This window comes from Oryzias latipes, chromosome 1, assembly GCF_053564925.1.
Source record: "Oryzias latipes strain Hd-rR chromosome 1, Olatipes_Hd-rR_3.1".
NCBI classification, from domain to species: Eukaryota; Metazoa; Chordata; class Actinopteri; order Beloniformes; family Adrianichthyidae; genus Oryzias; species Oryzias latipes.
Window position 1 is genome coordinate 10,665,781 of NC_136237.1, and position 25,848 is coordinate 10,691,628.

Here is a 25,848-nt window from a genome sequence, read left to right on the forward strand (position 1 = left end):
GGATTATTTCTTCATTCCAAAAACGTTTGCCTACATCAAGTAAGACTCAGCCTTTTTTTGGTGGCTGGGCTTCACTTTTTAGACCTTCAGTTCTGTTGAAAACTACTGAGTATGCAAACTGAAAAAGGTTGTTGGTGTCTGTAATTGCACATACGCTCCATGTGTGTGCACGTCGGGTACCTGGGAGGGTGTACTGGCACATGTACACCCGCTTGGAGCTGCAAAGGTGGGAGCTGATCTGACTGTCCTGATCCAGGGACACACAGGCGTTTCCAGGAGAGATGTCAGGGCGAGATGGAGAGTTCTCCTCCACCTCTGATCCATTTACCCAATGCAGCTTCCCTGGGGAGTCCATGTCACTCAGACCCAACCAAACACCTCGCTCCCTGGTGACAGAGCACAGAAGAGATGAGGTCAGTGGATGCATTAGTCTGCATTCGCACCAAAACTCACTGCACCAGAGTTCAAGGTTCAGGTTAGTTTTCACACCTGTTGAACAAAGAGGACCATCAGAAGAAACCAGCTTTGGATCAAACCAGAACTAAACCTGGATCAGACCAGAAACAGGCCTAGATCAGATCTAAACCTGGACCCAATATACAACATTCAATTTTAAATCCCAATTTTAGATTTATTAGGGCAAATTTGTCACTGCAAGCTCCTACAATGTCCATGCATGCCATGATCTTATCACACAGGACATTCTGTCTGCGGACTGTCATGGAAGTGAAACGCATCCAGGTCTTTCCCAACCAAAAACCTTGGATGACCAGAAAGGTCAGGCTACTCCTAAAAAAACGCGACATTGCCTTTAGGTCAGGGAACAAAGAACTGTGAAGGACTGCTAGAGCTGACCTGAGGACAGGAATCAGGAAGGCCAAGTTGGATTATACAAGGAAAATAGAGGACTACATCTCCAACAATAACCCTCGGCAGGTGTGGCAGGGACTACAACAGCTGACCAACTTCAGGGGACAGCCTAGCACCAAGGCACACTCTAGAGCTGAACGCGTTCTTCTCGCGCTTCGAGACAACACCACTGAAGTCTGAAATCACATCACCTCATCCTTACTCTGCTCCCAGCTCCAAACCACTGACTGTGCAGGCATAGGACGTGGCACGAATGTTCAGCAGAGTACACCCCAGAAAAGCGGCTGGACCTGTTGGGGTTGCTGGGAAGGTCCTGTGGACCTGCGCCGACCTGCTCTCCCAGATCTTCACAAAAATGTTTAAACTGTCTTTGGCAGGTGCTTTCATCCCTGCTTCCCTGAAGTCATCCATCATTATTCTCATAACCAAAAAGTCATCCACAGCCTGCCTCACGGAATATTTTCCAGTTGCACTCACCCCTGTCATCACCAAGTGTCTGGAACGGTTGCTCCTAGGAAACATCAAAGACTGCCTTCCTCCAACTTTCGACCCCCATCAGTTCACTTACAAAGTGAACAGATCGACAGAGGATGCCACATCCATCACCCTCCACACAGTTCGCTGAGCCACTTGGAACACAGAGACACCTATGCCTATGAAAGGGTCCACAGCTTCACCCTCCTGGGCACCACCATCTTGGCTGACCTCGCTTGGCCCATCAACACCAAGACTGTCATCAGGAAGGCACAGCAGCACCTGTACTTCCTGTACTTCCTGAGAAGGCTCAAGAAGAACAATGTATGCCAGGAGCTGCTGTTAACCTTCTAACCCTCAACCATCGAGAGCATCCTGTCCTACTCCATCACAGTGTAGTTTTCCCACTGCAGAACGGCAGAGCCTCCAGAGAGTGGTAAAGACAACGCAAAGGATCATCGGCTGCCCTTTCCCCTCACTGAAGAACATTTGTGAAGGCAGTGTGACTGGACATCCTGCTTTCCCTCTGTTCGACCTGCTGCCCTATGGCAGGAGGTACAGGTCCATCAGAACCAGGACAAACAGACTCAGGAACAGCTTCTTTCCACAGGCAATTACTATAGTGAACACACATACTCCCACTAACTACACCCCACTCTGACTGTTCCACACACAATACACTACTGTTTACTACGCACTATACATACTACATAATGCAGCAGAACTCCCACTCTGCTCCAAATCAACAACTTCTGTGTGCAATAACTGACTTTCAGGAAAGAGCCTTCCAGGAAAAATGGACAGAGTTTTTTTTTTACATGAAGCTGAATGCAAAACCCAAATGCTTTGTATGTCATCAACATCGCAGTGCTCAAAGAATATGACATTCAGCACCACTAAGAGACTTACCATAAAGAAAAGTTTCTGGATTACTTCAGTGTCAGATGTAAAATATTTAGTCGGTATTAATTTGAATAGACCAACTTTTCTTTAATTGAAATTAATTTTATTTGAGATCCATTGGCCCCAAGTGATTAGGCTACTATGTTGATTGAGGCATTTTTTCCAACTGAGTAAAAAACTAAAACAAAGCTGTTATTTTGCTTTTATGTTATGGTCCGGCCCACTTGAGATCAGACGGGTTAAATGTGGCTCCCGAACCAAAATGAGTTTGACACCCCTAGTTTAGACTGTCATGAAAAGATCAGAAACAGGTCGTACAGGGGCAAGAAAATCGGAATCGGGTCGTTTAAGTCTCCAGTGTGAACGTAGCCATAGAGACCTCACCACATACACTCTGTTTAAAAAGCAGTTATTGTATTTAACTGATGTTTTGAAGTTGAAATTTTTTTTACACCTGTCCGGGGACTACAGACGAAAAACAGCCTTCAGGTTAATTCTGACGCACTGCAGCCAAGCTTTTAATGTGCACAGTCCCTGTTCAATAAACGGAAAAAATACAAATAAAAAATAGAAAAATCATGCACAGCACAAATAATCTCTGATGTTACCTGTTAGATTCTCACAGTAAAAATAAAGTTAAAATCAGAATGATTCCTCTCCCCACCTCAATAACACGCCCCCCAACCCCCACCGTCCAAACAAGACAAGTTTTGAGGAGTAGCAGCAGAAAGTTAGACTGAGCTGCATTTGAAACATGTCTGCTAGAATGTTTGATCGTTTTTCTTCCCTGACACTTTTTAGCTACCAAGAAAAACTGATAACAAAACAAAAACCAAACCAAAAAAGGAATTTTTCTTTCAAAACTAGGACTGACTGAAGCTTTGTCTTCAAAAATATGGGGTGGGGTAAAGTCCATCTGCAGTAGGCTGTTCAGGCCCCCCTCCAATTTGAGGGCATATAAACTTGATCTGGACTCCTCCTGGGGTCAAACAGCTGTGCGTCACAGATGTGTTTCATAATCTCTTCTCTTCCAAAGTGTCGACATCAGAGGCCTTTCGGTTCATTTAGTTTGAGAACCCTGCTCAAGCCATGACTGGATCTGGATCAGACTTTGGGTTTGATCTAAACTTGGATCCGATTCTGGATCTGATCCTTCTTGCTGAAAAACAGTGTACCGGCTCGGACTGAAAACTCACTGTGTGACATTGTGAGCCAGCAGGCTGCGCAGAGCCTCGCCCCGGACCTTCGCCAGATCCCCCCCACGGTTCAAACACTGCAGCCGAGCGTCTGTCCAGTTCAGTTCAGCTGTGAAGATCTGGAAACAGCTGGAGGATTCGGCGTGATACACTCCGTCATTGGGACAGCGGGCTGCAAGGAAACAAATATGCAGACAGACTGAAGCAACTCAAATCTTCTGCTGAACTTTATGTCATAGCACACATCATAACAGAAGAAGGTTTTGAGAACTGGACCCTCCAAACTCCAGGGTTGGCAGGTAGTTTGGAATCCTGGAAGAAGTCATTTTTAGGAGGCAGTCCTTGCCTCACTGCCCCCACTCTCCCTATATAAGGATGACAGAGTGTCTGTTTGTGTAAAAAAAAAAAGGTGAGTTTTAGGAACTAAGGTGCAACTAAACTGGACATCACTGAACACAAACTCAGAATAAGGAATATTTTAGTGGTCGCTCATTTATTGCGGGAGTTAAATTTAAAAAAATTGTCTGCTATGGGTGAAATCCACAAAAAAGTCAGTTTAATACTTTCTTAACATCTTAAGACCTGGCTTCCACATGCGTGGACAATCACATGTTGGGTTATGTTACCACAGTAGTTAAATGTGCTTAACTGGGGCCCTGCAACAGGCTGGTTACTGTCTGGCGTGTATCCCACCTTCACCCAACAGTAGCCAGGTCAAACTCTGGCAACCCCATGACCCCGAAAGGAATACAGCAGGTTAGGAAAATGGAAGGACGGATGGATGCATGGATGGATGGATGGATGCATGGATGCACGCAGCCGGATGTATGCACACATACATACATACACTTTTCTCGTTTGTCAAAGTTCAAACTTTCGTTGAAATTTAAGTCCAGCAGTGGTGGGCCGTCAGGGCCTTCAAGGCCTTCTATGAAGTTCTAAAACTATCAGAATCATGTGGTAATTATATTTTGTTCATGCATGCTCATTAAATCATTCCAAATAGTCTGTCCATTTCATTTTATTGTGTTTATTCTGCTTTCAGACAGACATATTTTCATTTTGAAGCATTTAGCCAATCGCATTGCAGATTTCATTTGTTGCCAGGCAGGGTCAAAACTAAAGAGGCCACCACCATCCGTTTCTGAAGGCCCCCTAATGCAAAATCAGTGTCGGCCATTATAATAATAATAATAATAATAATAATAATAATTGTTGTACTCCATGGATGATTTTGCAAGAAAATCTCCCACTGATCCCCTTGACTTCCTTCATCAGAAACATCTGAGTGATGGCATGAAGTAGCTGTACAGATTTCGGTGTTTGGGACTGACGATCCCCGTGTCCACTGCGTCTGTCCAGTGGACATTTTCGGCTTTTAAAGCGAATTAAAATACGCAGAAACACAAAAGGACAGACTCTGCTCTCAGCACTGGCCTTGATGGAATAGAAAAGGACTTCTTGGCGGAACTGAAGCGCGAAAATCTACATGACGTGATGAACTGTTTTTGAGGAAAGAGAGGAGGATGGATTTCAAATCCAATATTTTGATGAGTGAAATTTGTTTACTGTTTTGTTTATTCAGTTTCTTTAGAGGCATTTTTTGTGGCTACAAAAATGTTTAATTTGCAATGAAAAGCTCGTTTCTGCATCATAAAACAGTGAGTGATTCAGACGCAGCACTAAGGCCCAGGTGTGTAATGCACGGTCCGCCACTGAAGTCCAGTGTTATAGAATAAAAAAAAAAAGATCATCTTTGCATGCTGGACACATTCTTACAGGAGACACGGGACAGAGGAGAATGATTGACAACTGTCTATAGCCAATCAGGACACAAAACAAAAGTATGCAAAATTGCACTAAAAAATGCACTAGACTGCACTGCAAGAAGTGAACCTCGTTAAAACGAGGGACCACCGAACTTTTAAATGTTGAGATGGTGACGGCCCTGGAGCTGATGGCAGACAGACAGTGATAGGCGCAGTGCATTTCTCAGATGATCACATGAACGGTGACTTGAGAAACTGTGATGAGGTGGTATGGAGAAGGAAAGTGAGTAACCTCAGCAGAGAATGGAGAGGTCTACCACGAGGCTAGAGAGAAAATAATTCAATATGAGGATCCAATTCCAAAAGAGGAGAAGACAGGGGTGGAGATTCAAGAGGAGGAATCTATGGGCTGGTCCAAGGTCTCACTCCAGAAAGACTCTCAGTGGATCTAAAAGTTTCTCCTCTAAACATGTAGTCAATTCAAAGCTTTCAAATCATTTTCAAAGTGCAGTTAGCATGAGGGACTGGTGTCCTCCCTCCCCATTCCCTCACTTTACTCGTTACTCTTTAGTCACTCAGATATTGTGTGTCGTTCATCTTTTACCTTTAGCAACCTCAACACCCTCCTTTGCAATGGTCCAGTTTACATCCAGGTCCACTCCCCCCCAGCTGACGAGCGTGACCTCCAGGCTCTGATTGGCCACGACAAGTGGGGGGCAGTGCAGCTCCAGTTTGGGGGGAAGAGTCAGATTCACCTCTTGTTGTGTTAAAGCCTGAGCAAAGGAGAACAACAGTTTCACACAAACCTTCAGGATCACAGACCCTTCAGGAGAAACCTGAAGCCCCTACCATCTTCTGTACGGCAGAGGCCCGCACTTCAACGATGTAACGTCCTGGAAGTCCGTATTTGTGAACGGCGCTCCCCGCTCCATCTCCTGCAGTGGTGAGGGGGAGTGAGCCGTCACCAAAGTCCCAGGAGAGTGTGATGGGGGTGACAGAGGAAGCAGCAGACAGCTGGATTTGTTGGTGAACACTCTGCTGCGGTGGGGCCGTCACCAGGAGAGAGAACTCCACTGCAAACACATCTCGAGCCAGAGTCCAGCCACACATCTGTCAAGACAGAAAAAAATAACAAAATCCTACATCTGCCCCTCCCTTGCTGTTTTCTTAACGGTGGAGCACACCTGCTCCGGATAATCAGCAACAAGTGAAACAGGAATTTCTGAAAATTCCCCCACAACCCTAAGGACTGGAGTTGGACAGCCCTGCAATAACTGTGTTCTAAGGTCCCCAAACCCAGAATGCGGACCGGTACCAGTTCATGGGTCACTTTGTACAGAAAAGATAGAAAACTTACATTACCTCTGCTTTATTTATTCAATCAGAAATAAAACTGCTGAGTGATTATCAGCTGCTCCTCTGTCTGACTGCCAGGAAATTGTTGGATTTTTCTGGCTGAACTTCTTGTTCTTTTGGTTTTTGGACTCAGTTCTTCTCTGGCCACATTTTGGTCCGTCTGTACATTTAAGCTGTTCTAGAGTTAGACCTTGGACCAGCATCCCGTATCCACCCATCACTGTCTGTCTGCCATCAGGTTCCTGCTCAGTTCTAGCGCAGTCACCATGGGAAAAAATAAATGATGCTTTATTCTGACTTTTTGCTCTCTGGGGTCCATTTTGGCTTCATTTTAGTTCCTGACGCTCAAATTGAGGCGCTGCACAACATCTGTGTAACACAATTAATCCTCTGTCAATCTTTTACACTGCAAAAACAAGCCTCCTAGAATTAAGTCAAAAATTCGTAAAGTGTGAAAAATCTTTAAATAAGCAAAATATTTTTTAATGGCATAGGAAAAATGGTCTTACCACGATTTCTTATTTTAAGAAAAAACATTCTTGTCACTAAAACATATTTTCTCTAATTATGATTATATTGTTTTAGAAATAGGAATTTTATTGAAAGACAGAAAATTTCACATTTTTTTTTGAAAAAAGTCTTTCGGCTTTCTTAAGGGTCAGTTTTTTAAGTGTATGTTGGCTCAGCTGTGTCCCCCTCAGTGCTCATGTCCAAAACACGCTGGATGTAGCTTGTGTTAAGAATGCAGAGGTTTGTTTCTATGACCCCTGTGAGGGTGGGGGTGCGTACCGTCATAACACGCGGGTCGGTACAGTCAGGCGAACACTCGGATTCGCTGATTAGGTTGGGCTCGATGTTTGTGCTGCAGAGACACTCGGAATGCTCCCCCAGGCCGCCGTACCGGTGATACAGAGCGAAGCACACGCTGTTGCATTGCTGCCGCGTGAAATTCCCAGCATTCAGAGACGTGAAGATGACCAGCTCGCTGCGCCCTCCCCCATTGCTGCTGTCCTCCAGACAAGCAGCGTAGCTGGGACCTGCAGCAGAGACAGAGCAGCAGGGGCATTTCTGTGTATGTGTCACATGAAGGCGTCCCGTGAGAAAGACTGCAGGAGTCGTTCACGTCGACTCAGCAGGTACAACCTCTGAGGTCACCAAAGTCATTTCAAGGGTGTTTGGAAAGAACCAGAAACGTCCAGATTTCTCTCTTACCACAGGTGATCCGACTGACGTTGAGTAAGGGTTTGCTGTGGAGCTCTGGGGGTTGGTGGCAGAGCATGGAGTTGGGGTGTCTAACCTGTACCCCCTTGACCTGGAGCCACCTGAGCAAGCGGAACAGCTTACAATTGCACTCAAAGGGGTTTCCGCTCAGATCGCTGCAAGAGAAACAGGCATGGGTCCAGTGACAATCAGTGGTCTCAAACATCCGCCCCCCCAAAAATAATGGAAAGTCAGGTAAAAGGGTCTGTTCTATCTCCATGTGATGAAGAGGGAAAGCTCACATCTCAGTGAGGTTGCACAGGTTGTCACAGATCCTCTCCTCAATGGTGGTGATTTGGTTGTTGCTCAGGTCTCTGCAGAGAAAACAGCAGGATCATTTTCAGAACTCTGACTGAAATATATATCTATTCTGAGCCTTCACCTGTGAGAAACTCCCAGAAAATCCTGAGAAAGCATTTGTCTGTGTGTGAGTGTGTTTCCATGGGTGTAAATGTCTGCCTGTGCATTTGTGAGCTCTCTGGTCTGATTTCTGATATTCAGACTAAACCCAGACTTCCTCTCCTGTTCACCCTACACCCTCCTCATCCTCAGCTCCTCTGAAGCTCCTGTTCTTCATCTGTTTACTTACAGGATGGACAGCGACTCGCAGCAGAAGACTCCTCTGGGAAGCGCGCTGATCTGGTTTCCTTGAAGGTGCCTGAGAGAAGATTAAAAAAACCCTGCATTGGTAACCCACAGGATTTGAATCAAGGTTGGGCACCATTGGTTGTATTCATGCTTGCTTTCCAACAAAGAAAAAGACCAAGTGGACCAAGGGGATGACTGGGCATTCTCCCTCTTTCTTTTTACATTCCATCATCCACCTTAGATGACAATAAAGACGTGTTTATGCCATTTATAAATTACTTTTATGCAATTTCATTTTCGTAAAAAAAAATTCAGAAGGTTGAAGGTATTTCTGTGTAAAATCTTGATATAATTTGGCGGGTAGATTTTTTATTAACAACCCGCCAACTTAATTAAATTTTGGCCCCTCTGCTGAGGTATTGCTGTTTTTTTTAAATCCAACAAAAACAGAGTAACATGCACTGTAAATTGTGAAGAAAGCATGTTCCTTCTAAAACATAAAATACAGCCAACCTTTTTTTTAATCACCTGACGCAGAGCCACTAAGCATGTTCAATCTCAGACTGAAATAAACGATAATTCTCCAGCAAAAACAACAGAAGTAAGACTTGTGCAGCAGCAACAGTCTAAACTACAAGAAGAGTTCAGCTTTGAGTTCAGCTTATTCACAGGATGTTGACAAAAAGGTTTGTCAATTTTTGTTTGTTCTGTAAAACTTGAAAACATTAGAATTTTTTATTAGAATTAATGCTTTGATTTAAATGGAACTGACCAAAGAGTTTAGCATTCTATTTTGATTATGTTCCCTCTCGAAATTTGATAACTTTTGCTAAAAAAAATCAGTTTATTTTGTAATATATATGTCTTTTCTTAGTTATCTAAAAAAAAAAAAAAATACATCATGGTTCTTCAATGTATCTGTTGTTTTTAAACTATGATAGCAGATAGATTTAAACAACCTGCTGATGATTACACATTTCTCATATGAGAAACACAGTGTTCAAATTTGACAACCATAATTATTTGCATTATATTGTGCTATACATTGTTATCGCCTGGTGTGAGAAAAACGATATCTGGGTATAAGAAATTCGACATCACAACGCTCTTTTTTAGAGCAATGTTTGTTTATTTTATTTGTCCTTATTCCCATGTTTAATCTGTGGGATCAACGGAAGAATTGACGTGTACAGAGATTAGACAACAGGCGTAGTTTACTTTCAAGGGTAAACCCATGGACTTGTGGAATTACTGCATTTTCTGGCACATAATTTATATGATTGAACATTTACAGTGCCTTGCGAAAATATTCGGCCCCCTTGAACTTTTGACGTTTTGTCACATTTCAAGCTGCAAACATAAAGATATAAAACTGTAAGTTTTTGTGACGAATCAACAAGTCGGACACAATCATGAAGTAGAATGAAATCTATTGGAATAAATATGGCAAAATATTGGGCATGCTAAATTTTTTCAGCCTTCCAGGTTACTTTGTAGCACCACCTTTTGCTGTGGTTACAGCTGTAAGTCACTGCGGGTATGTCTCTATCAGTTTTGCACAACGAGAGACTGAAATATTTGCCCATTCCTCCTTGCCAAACAGCTCAAGCTCAGTGAAGCTGGGTGGAGAGCGTTTGTGAACAACTATTTTTAGTTCTTTCCAAAGATTCTCCATTAGATTCAGGTCTGGACTATGACTTGGCCATTCCAACACCTGGATACATTTATCTGTGAACCATTCCATTGTGGATTTTGCTTTATGTTTTGGATCATTGTCTTGTTGGAAGACAAATCTCCATCCTGAGACTGCTCAGGTCTTTTACAGACTCCATCAGGTTTTCTTCCAGAATGGTCCTGTATTTGGGTCCATCCATCTTCCCATCAATTCTAACCATTCTCCCTGTCCTTGTTGAAGAAAAGTAGGCCCAAACCATGATGCTGCCACCGCCATGTTTGACAGTGGGGATGGCTCTGGGTGATGAGCAGTGTTGCTTTTATGTCAAACATAATGTTTTGCATTGTTGTCAAAAAGTTCAATTTTAGTTTCATCTGACCAGAGCACCTTCTTCCACACGTTTGCTGTGTCTTCCAGGTTGCTTTTAATGGATATTTTTCAAGAAATAGCTTTCTTCTTCCCACTATTCCATAAAAAACAAGTTTGTTATACGACTGATTGTTGTCCCATGGATAGACTCTCCCACCTCAGCTGTAGTTCTCTGCAGTTCATCCAGAGTGATCATGGGCACTTGGCTGCATCTCTGATCAGTCTTCTCCTTGTTTGAGCTGAAAGTTTAGACGGACAGCCGGGTCTTTGTAGATTTGCAGTGGTCTGATACTTCTTCCATTTCAATATTATCGTTTGCACAGTGCTCCTTGGGATATTTAAAGCCTTGGAAATCTTTTTGTATCCAAATCCAGCTTTAAACTTCTCCACAACGGTATGTTGGACCTGCCAGGTGTGTTCCTTGTTCTTCATGATGCTCTCTGTGTTTTAAACGGACCTCTGAGACTATCAGAGAGCAGGTGCATTTATACGGAGACTTGATCACACACAGGTGGGTTCTATTTATCATCATTAGTCATTTAAGTCAACATTGGATCATTCAGAGGTCCTCACTGAACATCTGGAGAGAGTTTGCTGCACTGAAAGTAAAGGGGCTGAATCATTTTGCACGCCCAATATTTGATTTTTTATTTGTTAAACAAGTTTGAGATATCCAATAAATTTCATTCCATTTCATGATTGTGTTCCACTTGTTGTGGAGTCTTCACAAAAAATACAGTTTAATATATTTATGTTCGAAGCTTGAAAGGTGGCAAAAGGTTGAAAAGTTCAGGGGGGCCGAATACTTTCGCAGGCCACTGTATTTGGACATGAACCCAGAGATTGTTTACTTACAGCTCTCGAAGGCCCGGCAGGCGGTCCAGCAGGCTACTATCAAGGGAGGAGATGTGGTTTTTTGACAAATCTCTGCAGAGACAAACAAACATGTCCATGTTTGAAATGTCTGTAGAGAGGTGACACACAACAACATACCTGAACACAGACACACAAACAGAAGAGAATAATAATTCAAAAAAATATCTACCCCTTTCTGTTTTTAATTTTGTTGGAGGTAAATGATTTTGACCCAGATAACCCGAATAAACACTGAAATTCCTTTTTATGCACTATATTAAACATTGAAACTTAAGCAAAGAATTCTTACTTTGGTGGATGATTTCTTTGATTTCTTATTGACAAGAAATGTAATATAAATGAAAAGTTCTTATTTTTTAATTTGTATGGAACTGACTTTTGAGGGCAGCAGAGCTGAAGATGTCGTGCTTGTATACAAAAAAAGCTGAATCTTCCCCGTCAAACTGCTTGATCTGCTGCTGACTGGGGTTTGGTGTTTGGTAGCTTAAACAATTGCAATCGGATAAAAAATTTTTTTTTTTAATTTGTTTCTTGATGTAACAAACAGGAGCTTCAAAAGCCATTGGAGCCTCTACAGCCCTTATGACATCTGGCTTGTCATAACCTTTCAGTGTGGATCTGATAGCTCCACTGAAAATTTCTCTCTTGGATTGGTGAGGGTGTTTTCTTCAGAAGAACCTTTAGGGTTACATTTAAAGGACCTTTTAATGAATAAAATGATCTACCGGTACTTATTTCACTGGTTTGTCAAACTGGATGAAGAAAAACTGCAGAGTTTGATTTGAGACCATTCAAAACATCTATATTCTCTCTGTTACTGGACAAATAGAAGATTTTTAACTTGTTTTTTTAAATAAGCTTCATAACATCAAAACTGGTATAAAATCTATTGGTAAGATTGTTTCATGTAATTTAACTTCCACAGCCGCTTACTGGTCTTTTTCTCTGCTCTTACTTTTACAAATGCTGAATTCTTGCATAAAAATACTAAACCATCTTCATATCCAACTGATGTTTTCCCAACATTTTCGTGACCAAAAGTATTTCATGTAGCCAGCCCACACTTCATGAAACTGATCTCTCAGTTGGCTTTGTCCTAAATTATTTCAAACAAGGAGCTCTTGGTAGCGTTTGATACATTCTGGACTGGACTCTTCTCATTCCAATGACTCTGGGTCAACTTCAATCATGTCTTTTGTGTCCAAAGTCTTTTTTGAAAAATGCATTTCAACTGAAACTGCTCCTTCAAAAGTCTTCAATGACATGTTGGTGACTGCAAACATCACTTTGGTAAAGTCTCAGTGGTATTTGTTTTAATAAATCTGTTTCTTTGAGCTGCCATTCCAGACAGCAGGCTAAACAGATGCTTGACAAATATATCCAAATTACACACAATTATTCCACATTATTACCTGGAAATTATCATTCAAGCTTTTCTTCCATCCCCTGGTAAATTGTAAAAGCTTTTTCATTTATTTCAAGGAATGTGTTCTTAGTTGTCTTCAAATGGAGCAAAAGAGCTTTGATTAGTTCTGAAAAACTGGCTCAAATCTGTGCAGAACCTAATTTACCAAACTCTAAAAAAACAAGTGCAAAACTGTGTGCATATGTAAATGATGGTTAACAAGGATTTGCAGATTCAGACTGATTAGACAACAGCAGCAAATGTGTACATTTGAATGAGGATTTAATATGGACTGTGAATTCCCATGTTAATACAATAAAACAAGTTGTTGGAGAAAAGACAATAAAAGCAAAGAATGTGGTTCTTCTGGAACAAATGAAACTCCAGCAGCACTTGGATATGGTCTGATATCTATTGAACAAGAGGTGTCCAAATTTCTGTGACAGGAGCTTTAAGGCGGGACGCTCACATCAACATAGTGGACAGTTTTTAAGCCTGTTCCTGTGCTGATGATGGACGATAATGCCTCACGGGATGAGTCAAAGTTTTATAGGCAGGGGAAAGGGCTGTCCCAGAGCCTAGCAGATAGGACCTGAGAAAATGTGGGCAGATATAGAGAAGACGGTTGGACTCTGGAGAGACTGTTCATTTTCATCCTCAATTATCATGGCTTGAGTCCTTAACTTATCCAGAAGCTCCAAGATCTTAACCTGGGTAGGAGATCATGTATCTCAATTTGTGTTTTTGGCATTCTAAAGAATTGACATGAGCAGAGAACCGGCTCTCTCTGTCTCCTGTCATGGTGTCTCTGCCTTTTCCTTCAGTTTTGACTGCAGTCATTTCTGTGTCATGTTGTGCCAAATTGGATCTGCGCTTCCGACGTGGAAAATATAGAGGAACAGCATCTGCAATCCTACTTTATGTTTGATAAATCACGTTGCACGAGCTAAATTGATCTGTTTGCAGTGACTCCTCACAGATTTGTGCCGTCAGAAACGCTCATACAGCATTCAATCGTTCATCAAAGCCAAATATGCTAAATAGATTCTGTGTGCTGCTTCAACCATTCAACAGATGAGATCTGGTGTGTAAATAATATTATTTTTATATTTATTTATCCATAGAGGTCCCTCGTTTATTGAAGAGTTATCTTCTAAAAACAACCAGAAATAGACAAAATCCACCACCTGTTCAACTTAGTGCTTTTTTTTTACAATTTTTATAGATGTTTTGTAAAACCACTCAAACACTTTACATCCTTTTTTCAGAGGGAAATGGACATTTTCACAATTTTCTCTCTTGTTTACAATCTCAGAGTGCAAACCTTCACAGAAATATAAATCCAAAATGAAAACAAAGATTAGATTAACACATAATCTGCAGTTGACATGAATGACGAGATTGATTGAAATGGTCTACAGCCAATCAGGACGTAGAGCACAACCCACTGTGGAACAGCTTGCAAAACTGCGAAAGGTGAGCCACGTTATAGTGAGAGTCCACTGCACACACGTTTAAAACACACTGAACTTTAGGAAATTGGCCCCCTTAGAGCATGGGTCGGCAACCCAAAATGTTGAAAGAGCCAAATTGGACGGAAAAAAAAAAAACGAACACGTCTGGACCTGCAAAATGTTAAAAGCCCTATTTAAGCCTTATAATGAAGGCAACACATGCAATGTGTATCCATATTAGCTATATTAGCCTGCTACCAAAATGACTAAGTTGCTTCAAACACAAAATGAGCATAATTAAAGATTAAATGTTTATTTGCCCTGCAGTGCATTCAGCGGAGAACGACGCGTCACGTGACTACTCTGTTGTGCAAGTCTAACTTCATTACAATATTGTAACAACCCAGCTGAGACGCCACTCAAGCGGGGGAGATTAAGCCAAACAGCAGGCATTGTGGCTTCATCGCAGAGCTGTCCGTGCCCCACTCACTGCACGACCCCTGACTCAAGTGGACATAAACAGGAAGTGCATCAAACTTCTTTTTCAGCAGCTGGCCTGTTTATCTAAACCGGTAAACTGGCCAAAACAACATGGATGTCACTTCAATTCACAACACTCTCACTCGAGGTTTTACCCGAAAACTCCTCACTTCCCATGAGCCTTAGGGGCTGAAGGCGGGGCTAACCCCCAGGTTGCTACAATATCAATGAATTATGTTTCATTGCTTCGATAAAATTAAAGAAATGTAATAAAGAAATCCGATTTTTGATGTCATTTTTATTTTGAGGATTCAAACAAAAGAATGCTCCCCTGGCATATCTGAAGTTTAATTTGTAAATTTGTGTTTTGTATTGTACTTTCGTTTTGTACAATAAAGTTTTAGGTGAAAGGACTTGTAATGTCAGAAAGGAGACTGTGCTCCCAGCTAAGCTTTCTGGATGCTCTTTCTGAAACTGTTCGGAGATGTGGCTAGTATGGGACACGGACATTTCTCCAGCGCAGCTAATTGATTGACGGTTCAACATCTAGACAGCTTGGCTCCCGTTTTACCCTCTGTAAGTGACGTACCTGCTTGGTTACAAAGTTTTTTCTACCCATTCTTACAGCATTGGAAAATGTTAATAATGTTTTTGTCTTGTTTTTCCTCCTACAGAAACCATATTAAAACAAAAAATATATTTCTCTCCCCCATCTTTTTACATTTTCAAACATTTTTGAAAATGCTCCAGGGAGCCACTAGGGCAGCGCCAAAGAGCCGCATGCGTCTCCTGAGCCGCGGGTTGCCGACCCCCGCCTTAGAGCATTAAAAGAGTACACCTTTAAAGATCTTCAGCAATTTTCTGCATTTATTCACCTGACCATACACTCCGGCCCTTGGCTTAGTTGACTAACCTGGACCCTCATTGGCCGAAGAAGGGAGCCGTAGAATTTCAAAAGCAACAGGAACACAAACAGTTTTTCATTGAAAGATAAGATCTGGAAATTATTTCCTCAAACAGAAAAATATGAACAAAGAACTTTCTCAGAAGGGAGCGAACACAGTGAGTCCAAGAACACGTCCAGGACTCATCAAAGAGCGCCGTAAGAACATGCTGGTTCACACCAGAACAACACACATGCTCCTGTAGAAATCCCAATAACTCTAGAAACAAAAGAAATCCCTGAAGTGGCTTCAACAGCATTAGAGAGCTTTGTCTGTGCTGAGAATATTTGGAAATCTGCAATATCATTGCGAAAACTAAATTCTTACACCTGAGAGAGAAAAAAGAAAATGAGTAAAGTGAATATGATCATCTGAAGGTGGAAACAATGCTGTGAAGGTCACTGACTCATGCATTGATTTATGTTCCACACTGATCTAAAAAGGCAGATCTGATCTGCCTGGTCCATTCCAATTCTTCTGCTCAAACTTTCACACCTGATCTGAAGAAAACTAACCCCATGCTTCAGTGTAACCACTGGTGGATTTTTGTTCACACTGCTTGTCCTTATTTTTCTAAACATTAATGTTCGGTTTATGCTAAGTCTTTTAGTCTTGTGCTTTTGTATTGTGCTCACTAAAGATCTCACGCTGCAGTCGCTATCTTTCTCTTTCTCCGTGCAATGTTTCATGTCAGTCAAGTTTCTCCTTTACTCATGTTTACATTATACCCTTCTCCACTGCTCCTGTTTGAGATAAATGCTATTTTGATGGAAATACAGTGAGTAACAGAGGAGCAGACACGTTTTTTTTAGGGCACAGAAAAATGAAATGCTCTGCTTTTACAGCAAAGCATCTGAATAAAAACATAAGAAAGGAAAAATGAAAAACAGTTTTCTGCTGATCAACAGGAACTCAACAAATTCCAGGCTGGACTTTGTTCTTATCCTGTGTGGTTTAGTTGATTTCAATCAATATTTCTACCAAAATGCAGAGAAATATGGATACTGGAAAAAAATGACATCATGTCTAGATATTAGATATTATGATTTCTTTGAATTTTTTGCCATGTCTTCAATTTTGCATTTCTAGCCTATGTGTCCAGTTCAAGGACAGTTCCCAGACTACAAAGATTAAACACAATCACAAGTGGAGTTTCTTGCTTTAAAATCCTCACCAACACCAGACTATCTTTCCTTTTATTCTAAGTAAACACATTCTTTTGAGAAAAATTCTTGAGGCAAAAAGCCATAAATTAAAGGTTTTTGCAATCGTTTACAAATCTCCACACAATTAGCAAATTTCTACTCCAAGGAGCAAAACACCGCTACAGATTTGCACAACTTTAGACACTGTGTCTGCGTCACTCTTTTTGCAAAACACTACACACAGGGATTTGTAAAACTAAACAAACATTTCGACACATTGGACACAGATAAGTATTGTAAGGTTACTTCCTTGTCATTACAAAGCCCCGGATTGCCAATGACTACACAAATGAACGAATTGGATACTCAAATTAGCACAAGGTGTGGAAGCACACCTTGTGCTAATTTGAAATGCAATCACCAATGTGCCAGGGCAACAAGGGGGTAAAATCACCATCTGTGCTTCTACCACACAAAATGGGGTCCTCCACCACCATGCAAATCTGGGACCCTATAATGCAAATCTAATACTTGCATTTCTTGACAGATGTCACAGTGTAACAGGATGTGATCTGTTCATTTTAATTACAGAAATATTGGCTGTCCCTAAGTTTCTTTCCCCCCTGTATTCTGTTTTGGGTTTTGTAGCCCCTCCTTAACGTGTTCTTCTTCGCTGGTTTTCTCATTATAAGGTTGGCGCTTGCTTTCCCTCTCTCATTTTTGGTTTACTGTCCAGTGGGAGAGGTGGGTGTCCTGTAATGTTAGCCATATGAATCCTCATTTTATGTTAGTTATTGTCCCATATACTGTTATTATTTGGAATCGGTTATGAAAACACAAAAACCTTTGTAGATGTTAACTGTTTATTTCAGAATAAGAATTTCCTGTGCTCCCTCTACCTCTCACTCTCATGTAGGAGCTAATACGGGATGCTAACATCGTGATTTCTATTTTCTTTTTGGAAAATTGTAAGATACGCGATAAACGGAGGTGGTCTCCAAGGGTGCTGCTGTGTCCCGACATCTTTTGACTTCCTAAAACACAATGCAGGAGTGATCCGGTTACAACAGCATTAAACCAAGTGGACCAGATCCAGTACATTAATGTTTGGGACAATGTCTCATTCCATCGGGCTGCTCTGATCCAGAATTGGTTCCATGATCACCCTTAATTTGTATGGAAGCGACTGTGTAGCATAAATAAAAAGAAAAGTCAAAACCAGAAATGCTTTTTCATTTTAAAATGAAGCTGCATCTTTTGACTGAAAATTAAAATGAAAAAGCAATCCACCAAAATGCTTTTTCACTTCCTTCCTTAACATCGCTTATTCTGTCACTTAATTAAAATGATAATGAAAATGGTATTTGACATTTCATTTTCAAAAAGTTATCTGGTAAATGTGTAGCAAAATTCATTTAGAAATGTCTAATTTGACAACTAAAATAGATTAACAGAAATGCTTTTTAATTTTCAAAATGTAACTGCATCAAATGACTCAAAATTAAAATGAAAAAGCAATATTTCAAAATGCTTTTTCATTTTATACTTAAAACCGCTTATTCTGTGTCATAATTAAAACGAAAATGCAAAGAGGGGATTGCATTTTCACATCCACCCTGCGAACATTGTCTCAATATTCATTTAGAAAAAGCATTTCCAGCGAGGAGCCGAGGCGATGATGTCACCAGGAGCAGTGGAGCTTTCTGTTAGCAGCAGAGAAGACGGCTTTGAGTTGTTTGTGAACTTCTGATGATTGTACACAGCTTCTCAGGACCACATAGCAGCAAGTCCGCCTTTTGCGGTCCTCATTCGGACGCACCGCGGACAAGCTTTTTTTCTTCAGACCGCCAGCTGCCTTTGCATAGCGGAGCGCGAAGCTCTCGATCATGATCGCTGAAGGCGGAAATGCTGCTGCGATCTGAGAAACCATCATGTGAATTTGTGTTTCCAGTGGTGTCCAGAACAAAAATAAAGACTGATGTAATTCCCGCATATTTTCAAATTTAGTTGCAGCTTCGCACTGAATTTGCTGTTTGATGACAGCTGGAGCCCCATCAACAGATGGCAGATTTCTCCATGCTAAACGTTTGCTGGTTGGACCAAAAACACTCACTCAGCGCGAAGCTGCAGGAGACTATCTTCTAAATGTGCTTTTATCACACAGTTACATATGATCTGCCCGATCATATGTTTTTAAATCCGTGCGGTCAGACAACGCTGAAGTTGGCTTGCAATTCACAGCTTCTGATTCGCGAGGGCAGTAAAGGAACATTCCGCTGCATTGTTCGCATTAAGGTCACCTAAAACCGGGTCCTGTTCACAAACCGCTGGACCTGGACTGCTCAAACCTGGATTCCTGGATCTTAATGTGAGAAATGCAGCAGAATGTTTCTTTAGTGCCCTCGCGAATCAGAAGCTGTGAATCGCAAGCCAACTTCCACGGCCGGAGACACGGAGACAGCAGTGACGTAATCGCCCTGCCTCCTCGCTGGAAATGCTTTTTCTAAATGAATATTGAGACAATGTTCGCAAGGTGGATGTGAAAATGCAATCCCCTCTTCGCATTTTCGTTTTAATTCTGACACAGAATAAGCGGTTTTAAGTATAAAAGGAAAAAGCATTTTTAAATATTGCTTTTTCATTTTAATTTTGAATTATTTGATGCAGTTACATTTTGAAAATCAAAAAGCATTTCTGTTAATCCATTTTAATTGACAAATTAGACATTTCTAAATGAATTTTGCTACACATTTAGCAGAGAACATTTTGAAAATGAAATGTCAAATACCATTTTCATTATCATTTTAATTAAGTGACAGAATAAGCAGTGTTGAGGAAGGAAATGAAAAAGCATTTTGGTGGATTGCTTTTTCATTATAATTTTGAGTCAAAAAATGCAGCTTCATTTTGAAAATGAAAAAGCATTTCTGGTTATGACTTTTCTTTTTATTTATGCTACACAATCGCTTCCATAAATTTGGAGTCTTACAACTTACACCATTCTCCCCCTTCCTTTAATCCAATCGAAGATTTTTTTTAGCATGCGGTGGAAAGTATACGAGCACATGCTATTTCTTAAAATGTGTTTTTTTACAGTTGTGTTTTTTATTTATCACAGCAGTATGAAACTGTCAGCAATAGTGTCTGATCATTGAGGACTGTGTTGGTTAAATGAAAACTTATGGCATTTTTACAAATATGTGTATGTTTTGACTGAAATGTGTATGTTTTCACTGAAGTTTGTCATTTTGCAAACAATCTAAGAATTCTGCAACTTGATTGTGCTGTTTCGATTGTGATTATTATTTATAACTATTATTATTATTATTGTGATAATATATTGAGAAATGGAACTCAGTTTTCAAAATTGTGTGTAAACAATTGAAAAAAACTGTAATGGGTCTGGGTTTTTTAATGTGTGTGTGCGTTTGTTTGGGGTGATTTTCTGCTTTTATGAGTGTGATTTTGTGTGGGAATAGTGTGTTTGCATGTTTGTGTGTGTGTTGGTGTGTGTACCTGTGCATGCTTGTGTGTGTAGCATGTTTATGTGTTTTGGATTGTTCGCGTGTGCGCATATGGGGAGGTATTTGTCCATGTTTGTGGTGTGTGTTTGTGTGTGTTGGGAGAATAAATGTGCATGTTTGAGCGTTGGTGTGTCTGTGGCTTGTGCCTGTGTGTCTAGCATGGCATTATGTGTCTTTGTTTTTGTCTGCATGCGTGTGTGTGGGTATATGTTCATGTTTGTGTGTGAATGTGGAATGTGTACTGTATTCATCTGTATGTGTGTGTTCCTGAGCATGCTCATGTATGTTTAGCATGTTTATGAGTGTGTTTGTTTGTGTGTTTGGGGGGTAAACATTATATGTTCATGTTTGTGTAAAAGTGGCGAGTGTTGGTGTGTTCATGTGTGTGTGTGTGTGTCTGCATGCTCATGTGTGTAGCATTTGTGTGTGTGGGTGCTTGTGTGTTCATGTGTATGTGTGTGTTCCTGAGCATGGTCATGTATGTTTAGCATGTTTATGAGTGTGTTTGTTTGTGTGTTTGGGGGGTAAACATTATATGTTCATGTTTGTGTAAAAGTGGCGAGTGTTGGTGTGTTCATGTGTGTGTGTGTGTGTCTGCATGCTCATGTGTGTAGCATTTGTGTGTGTGGGTGCTTGTGTGTTCATGTGTATGTGTGTGTTCCTGAGCATGGTCATGTATTTTTAACATGTTTATGAGTGTGTTTGGGGGGGGTTAAACATTATATGTTCATGTTTGTGTGTGAATGTGGCGTATGTTGCGTGTTCTTGTGTGTGTCTGCATGCTTTTGTGTGTAGCGTTCGTTTGTATAGGTGGGTGCTTGTGTGTGTAGTGTGTTCATGTGGGTGTGTCTGCATGCTCGTGTGTGTAGCGTTCATTTGTATAGGTGGGTGCTTCATGTGTTCATGTGGGTGTGCCTGTGCATGCTTGTGTGTGTGTGAATGGAGTCTGCTCCCAAAAGGAAACATCTGTACATTCCAGATGAAATCTGTAAGGGGGCGGAGCATAGCAAAGAGTGAGTCTTACTCTGCCAAACCCATTAGAGAGGGAAGGAGGGTGGCAGGGAAAAGCTCCGCCTACTTTAGGATCATTTTAAAACCAAACCTCTCCTCACGATGCTGCCCATGGGCAATGCAGAGGAGCTGCACGTGATCAGATTATCTGACCTTCAACAGGTCTGTCAGCAGCCAACTCCTGTTCTCCTAGCTACCTACAGATGGTTTGCCCACATACAGCTCCCCCCACCCCTCTTCGACACACACATATGGTTTTGTTTTTCTAACAGTGTGGCCAATGATCTAACCAGTCCTTATAAGGCCTGTCTGGTGCCACTTAGCAGCAGAAAGAAAGAACACCCGCGCATGCTCTGGACTCCGCGGGAGAGGGGGTGGCCTAAGAGGAGTGACTCCTGTTTGGCTTTAAACAAGGAGGAAATTAGGGTGAAGAAAAAGCTCCATCTCTGTGTTTTCTTCTGGGATGGAAGAAGTAGGAGTCTTGATGGTGTGGATGAAATCCTAAACCCAGACTCCTCTGTGGTTGCTTTCATCACTCCACCGCCCCTATGCATCTCTGCTTTCTTCATCTTTGATGTTTCTACAGCTGATGTGGGCTTGGATCCGGCTAAAACAGGAGCAGAACCAGCGTGAGGAGAAGGTGGAGGAATGGAGCTTACTGTGACAGAGAAAACCCTGAGAACAATTCCATTACTGTTCTGTGGGCCTCTAAACGCCTCACATTCAAGTGTGGTAGAGGAACTACTTTTTCACTAATGGCTCTGACAAAGACCAAAAAATAAAAAAACGGAAAAAGAAATTGGCTGGTCCTGCCTGTCCTCTGACAATCACATGTGTACAAACTGCTACTGCTAAAACACCTTTACCCAGCAGATTTTCTCAAATTTCTTCATGATTCCCACTTCTTCAGATTTCTAAGTAACAACCCTACTTGGAACATCATTTTCTCTGACAGCTTTAATTGTGCTATGATCCAGGCTTTGTTCTGGTCTGATTCAGATTTGGTCCTAGTTTGATCTGGCAAGTGTAAAAGCTCACTCAAAATCCGGTTTGGACCAAAAACATCACACTGGTCTTCTTCAGAATGGGAATCTCTGGTGAATGGCAAATGAGTTGCAATGCAGTTCACTTTAGTATGAATGCCATGTCAGGATGACGAAGGTTTTCAATGTAAGAGGCTGTTGGTCTGGCTCTTGTCTTTCTCACGTTTTCCTCTCCAGAACATTCTATCCATGTCTCCAGCTGCTGCTGCAGCGCTTGAACACACAGAACTCTCCTGCTTGTTCATGCTGTGGATGCATGTGAGAGAAACAGCTCAATCTCTCTCTGCTAAACAAGGCTGCAGTGAAGTCAGAGTAACTTTCAGCTCAGCAGGACAGTGGTCAAACCTCCACGTGCCTGAAATTAACCATCGTTTCTATACCCAGATTTCTGCCGACTCTAATCTGAAGGCATTACTTGATTTACCTGGTGCATTTTCTTACCAGATGAGAACCTCACAGAGCCCCATGTGGAGATGGAGGTCTTGCACAGCTGTGCTTTCTCCTGGTTTGGGACAGCATTTTTTTTTAATTGTCAGCTCTAGTGTAGGATAGAGCGGAGAAAACATATATTTCCTCATCAAGAAGATCTTTGTATAATTTTCCCCTATAAATCCAGAAACAGAAATCAGAAGAAACAGATGTGGTTAAATTCTGTAGGGTGAGGGCCAGGAAGCACCCAAAGTCTGTTCTCCCCTTTATCCCAGCCTTGTTTCCTTCTTTTTATTGCCACAAAACCATTGATGGATCATAAATTTATATTTTCTTCATTTTCAAAAATATTTAAAAATTTAGCTTTGAAATGCTGCTTGTTAGTTTTGGTGAACGGTTCAGTCTTTGTATCATCGCTATATATCTGTAACAAGTCCTACCAATGCTTTAGCACCACATTCTGAATGATGATGACTCAAAAGGCTAAAAGGTGAACCCCTTTATTCAAATCACTTTATTCATAAATCAGTTGGTTTGAAGTCAGTTCTTGAAAACACGGAGCCTGCTTTGTTGTAATGACAAAAAATATTCAAAGGGAATAAGACATGCCCATTCCTTTAGACCTGATAGCTGTGACAGATTTCTATAAGGTCAACAATTCCTCACACCGGAGCTGCTCCGAGAAACACAAATCATTGCATTATAGAAATGAGCAGGGCCCAAACAAGTGTTAAAAAGGATGCAAACCTACTGGAGCTGTGTCATATCATACTCTTTCCTTTTCACCATTAAAAGCATCATATTAGAATTTTAAAAAGTCTGTCACATTTAAGGTCCAAAAAAGAGAGCTGCTGCATCTCTAAGTATCCTGCAGCAATCTGAAATACTGTAAAAAACAACAATGAAACAAAGGATTTTCTTAATGTCTACATCTGGGAATAATCATTACACAATCATCTCTCAGAGATTAAGACTTCATTTTAAATTTAAAAGTATATGTGTGGCAGTGCATCGTGTGAAAACATAGTGACCAGATGGAAAGAAACATTTGTTGTCATTTCTGGGTGAGGTCTTTCAACACTTTGTAGCATCCTTCCATAACACTTTCCTCCACACCTACCACTTCATCCAGAAGAGAAGTGGGGTCTTCTAAATGTGATATTGGTATATTGATATATCCAACTGGTCAGTGGCGTTTTTACACTAACTTACTCCCTGGGCGAGTAACCCCACCAGCGCCCCCCCCCCCCCCCCGCACACATACAAAATTTGACAACATCCTGTTGTGTTCCCTATCTTCTATTTAGCCATTTTACTCAAACAATGCATGAATTTTCTAGACTCGTATTACAGGGGGGTCAAACTCAGTCACACAGGGGCCTATAAGTTAAAAACACGCTTAAGGTTTTGGGCCGAAGAAGATAAAGATTTACTGAACTACACACTGGAGCTAAACTTTTAAACCTTTTAAACTGAACTTTTTGAACATAAATATGAATAAAAATAGGAACATTAATCCAGAATAACTCAAGTTAAACCTTAAATAACTTGTAATATTTTGTTCTCCATAGAAATATATTCTGTCAAAATTATACAAATATGAACATGCTGCAGGACAAAACAAAGAAAGCCTGGAAATATTAATAAGAAATTACATATCAAATAATTCCATTTTTTTTGCTCTTTCATCATTTTTTAGAGCATTTTATTTTAGAGCTGGACTCCTGCTTCATTTTTAGCAATAATTTCTTAATGTGTGACGTCCTGTGTGTGTCTTTGTGAAACATATCAGAGGGATTAGATCTAAAAAATAAAACTTATTATGGCCCGCAGCAGTCATAGACTGCAAGGACCATATTGTAACTGGTACGAGGGTCGAACACTCAAAAAGTCCAAAACGTCAAAAAAACGCGTCAAAACGCCAAAAAATGGGGTCAAAAGTCGCCCAAAGCACACAACGAGACGACAATTGTGTAACGCAACAAAAATACACACACACACGCACAACACCCCCACACAAACGACAAATTTGTAGTCGCAAAAATTATGACAAAAACACAAAAAAGCCCCAAAAAGCCCTCAAAGAACGGGTTTAAAGCCAAAAAGACCTGCCCAGCCTATAGTAAAAGACAGGCCGCATTGAAATACATAGGCCACCTGACTGCAAAAACTTCTATATTGTTTCTGCTTCGTTTCATTATTATGGCCCGCAGCAGTCATAGACTGCAAGGACCATATTGTAACTGCTACGAGGGTCGAACACTCAAAAAGGTCCAAAACGTCAAAAAAACGCGTCAAAACGCCAAAAAATGGGGTCAAAAGTCGCCCAAAGCACACAACAAGACGACAATTGTGTAACGCAACAAAAATAGACACACACACGCACAACACCCCCGCACAAACGACAAATTTGTAGTCGCAAAAATGACGACAAAAACACAAAAAAGCCCCAAAAAGCCGTCAAAGAACGGGTTTAAAGCCAAAAAGACATGCCCAGCCTATAGTAAAAGACAGGCCGCATTAAAATACATAGGCCACCTGACTGCAAAAACTTCTATATTGTTTCTGCTTCGTTTTTTTATTATGGCCCGCAGCAGTCATAGACTGCAAGGACCATATTGTAACTGCTACGAGGGTCGAACACTCAAAAAGTCCAAAACGTCAAAAAAACGCGTCAAAACGCCAAAAAATTGGGTCAAAAGTCACCCAAAGCACACAACGACATGACAATTGTGTAACGCAACAAAAATATACACACACACGCACAACACACCCGCACAAACGTCAAAATTGTAGTCGCAAAAATGACGACAAAAACACAAAAAAGCCCCAAAAAGCCCTCAAAAGACAGGTTTAAAGCCAAAAAGACATGCCCAGCCTATAGTAAAAGACAGGCCGCATTGAAATACATAGGCCACCTGACTGCAAAAACTTCTATATTGTTTCTGCTTTGTTTCATTATGGCCCGCAGCAGTCATAGACTGCAAGGACCATATTGTAACTGGTACGAGGGTCGAACACTCAAAAAGTCCAAAACGTCAAAAAAACGCGTCAAAACGCCAAAAAATGGGGTCAAA

The 25,848-nt window shown here is 41.1% G+C and overlaps 1 protein-coding gene across 2 annotated transcripts in view; it reads right to left on the reverse strand.

Annotated features, from left to right (window-relative positions):
- pkd1a (polycystic kidney disease 1a) overlaps positions 1-25,848 on the reverse strand; it is a 209,346-nt gene that overhangs the window by 43,348 nt on the left and 140,150 nt on the right. Inside the window, exons 2-10 of one of the 2 annotated variants that reach the window (XM_078950833.1) lie at positions 11,316-11,387; positions 8,418-8,486; positions 8,071-8,142; positions 7,781-7,944; positions 7,358-7,605; positions 6,062-6,322; positions 5,817-5,985; positions 3,444-3,615; positions 181-386 (exon numbers count right to left, since the gene is read on the reverse strand). In XM_078950833.1, the coding sequence (XP_078806959.1) occupies positions 181-386; positions 3,444-3,615; positions 5,817-5,985; positions 6,062-6,322; positions 7,358-7,605; positions 7,781-7,944; positions 8,071-8,142; positions 8,418-8,486; positions 11,316-11,387 (1,433 nt within the window). 2 annotated transcript variants of the gene reach the window in all.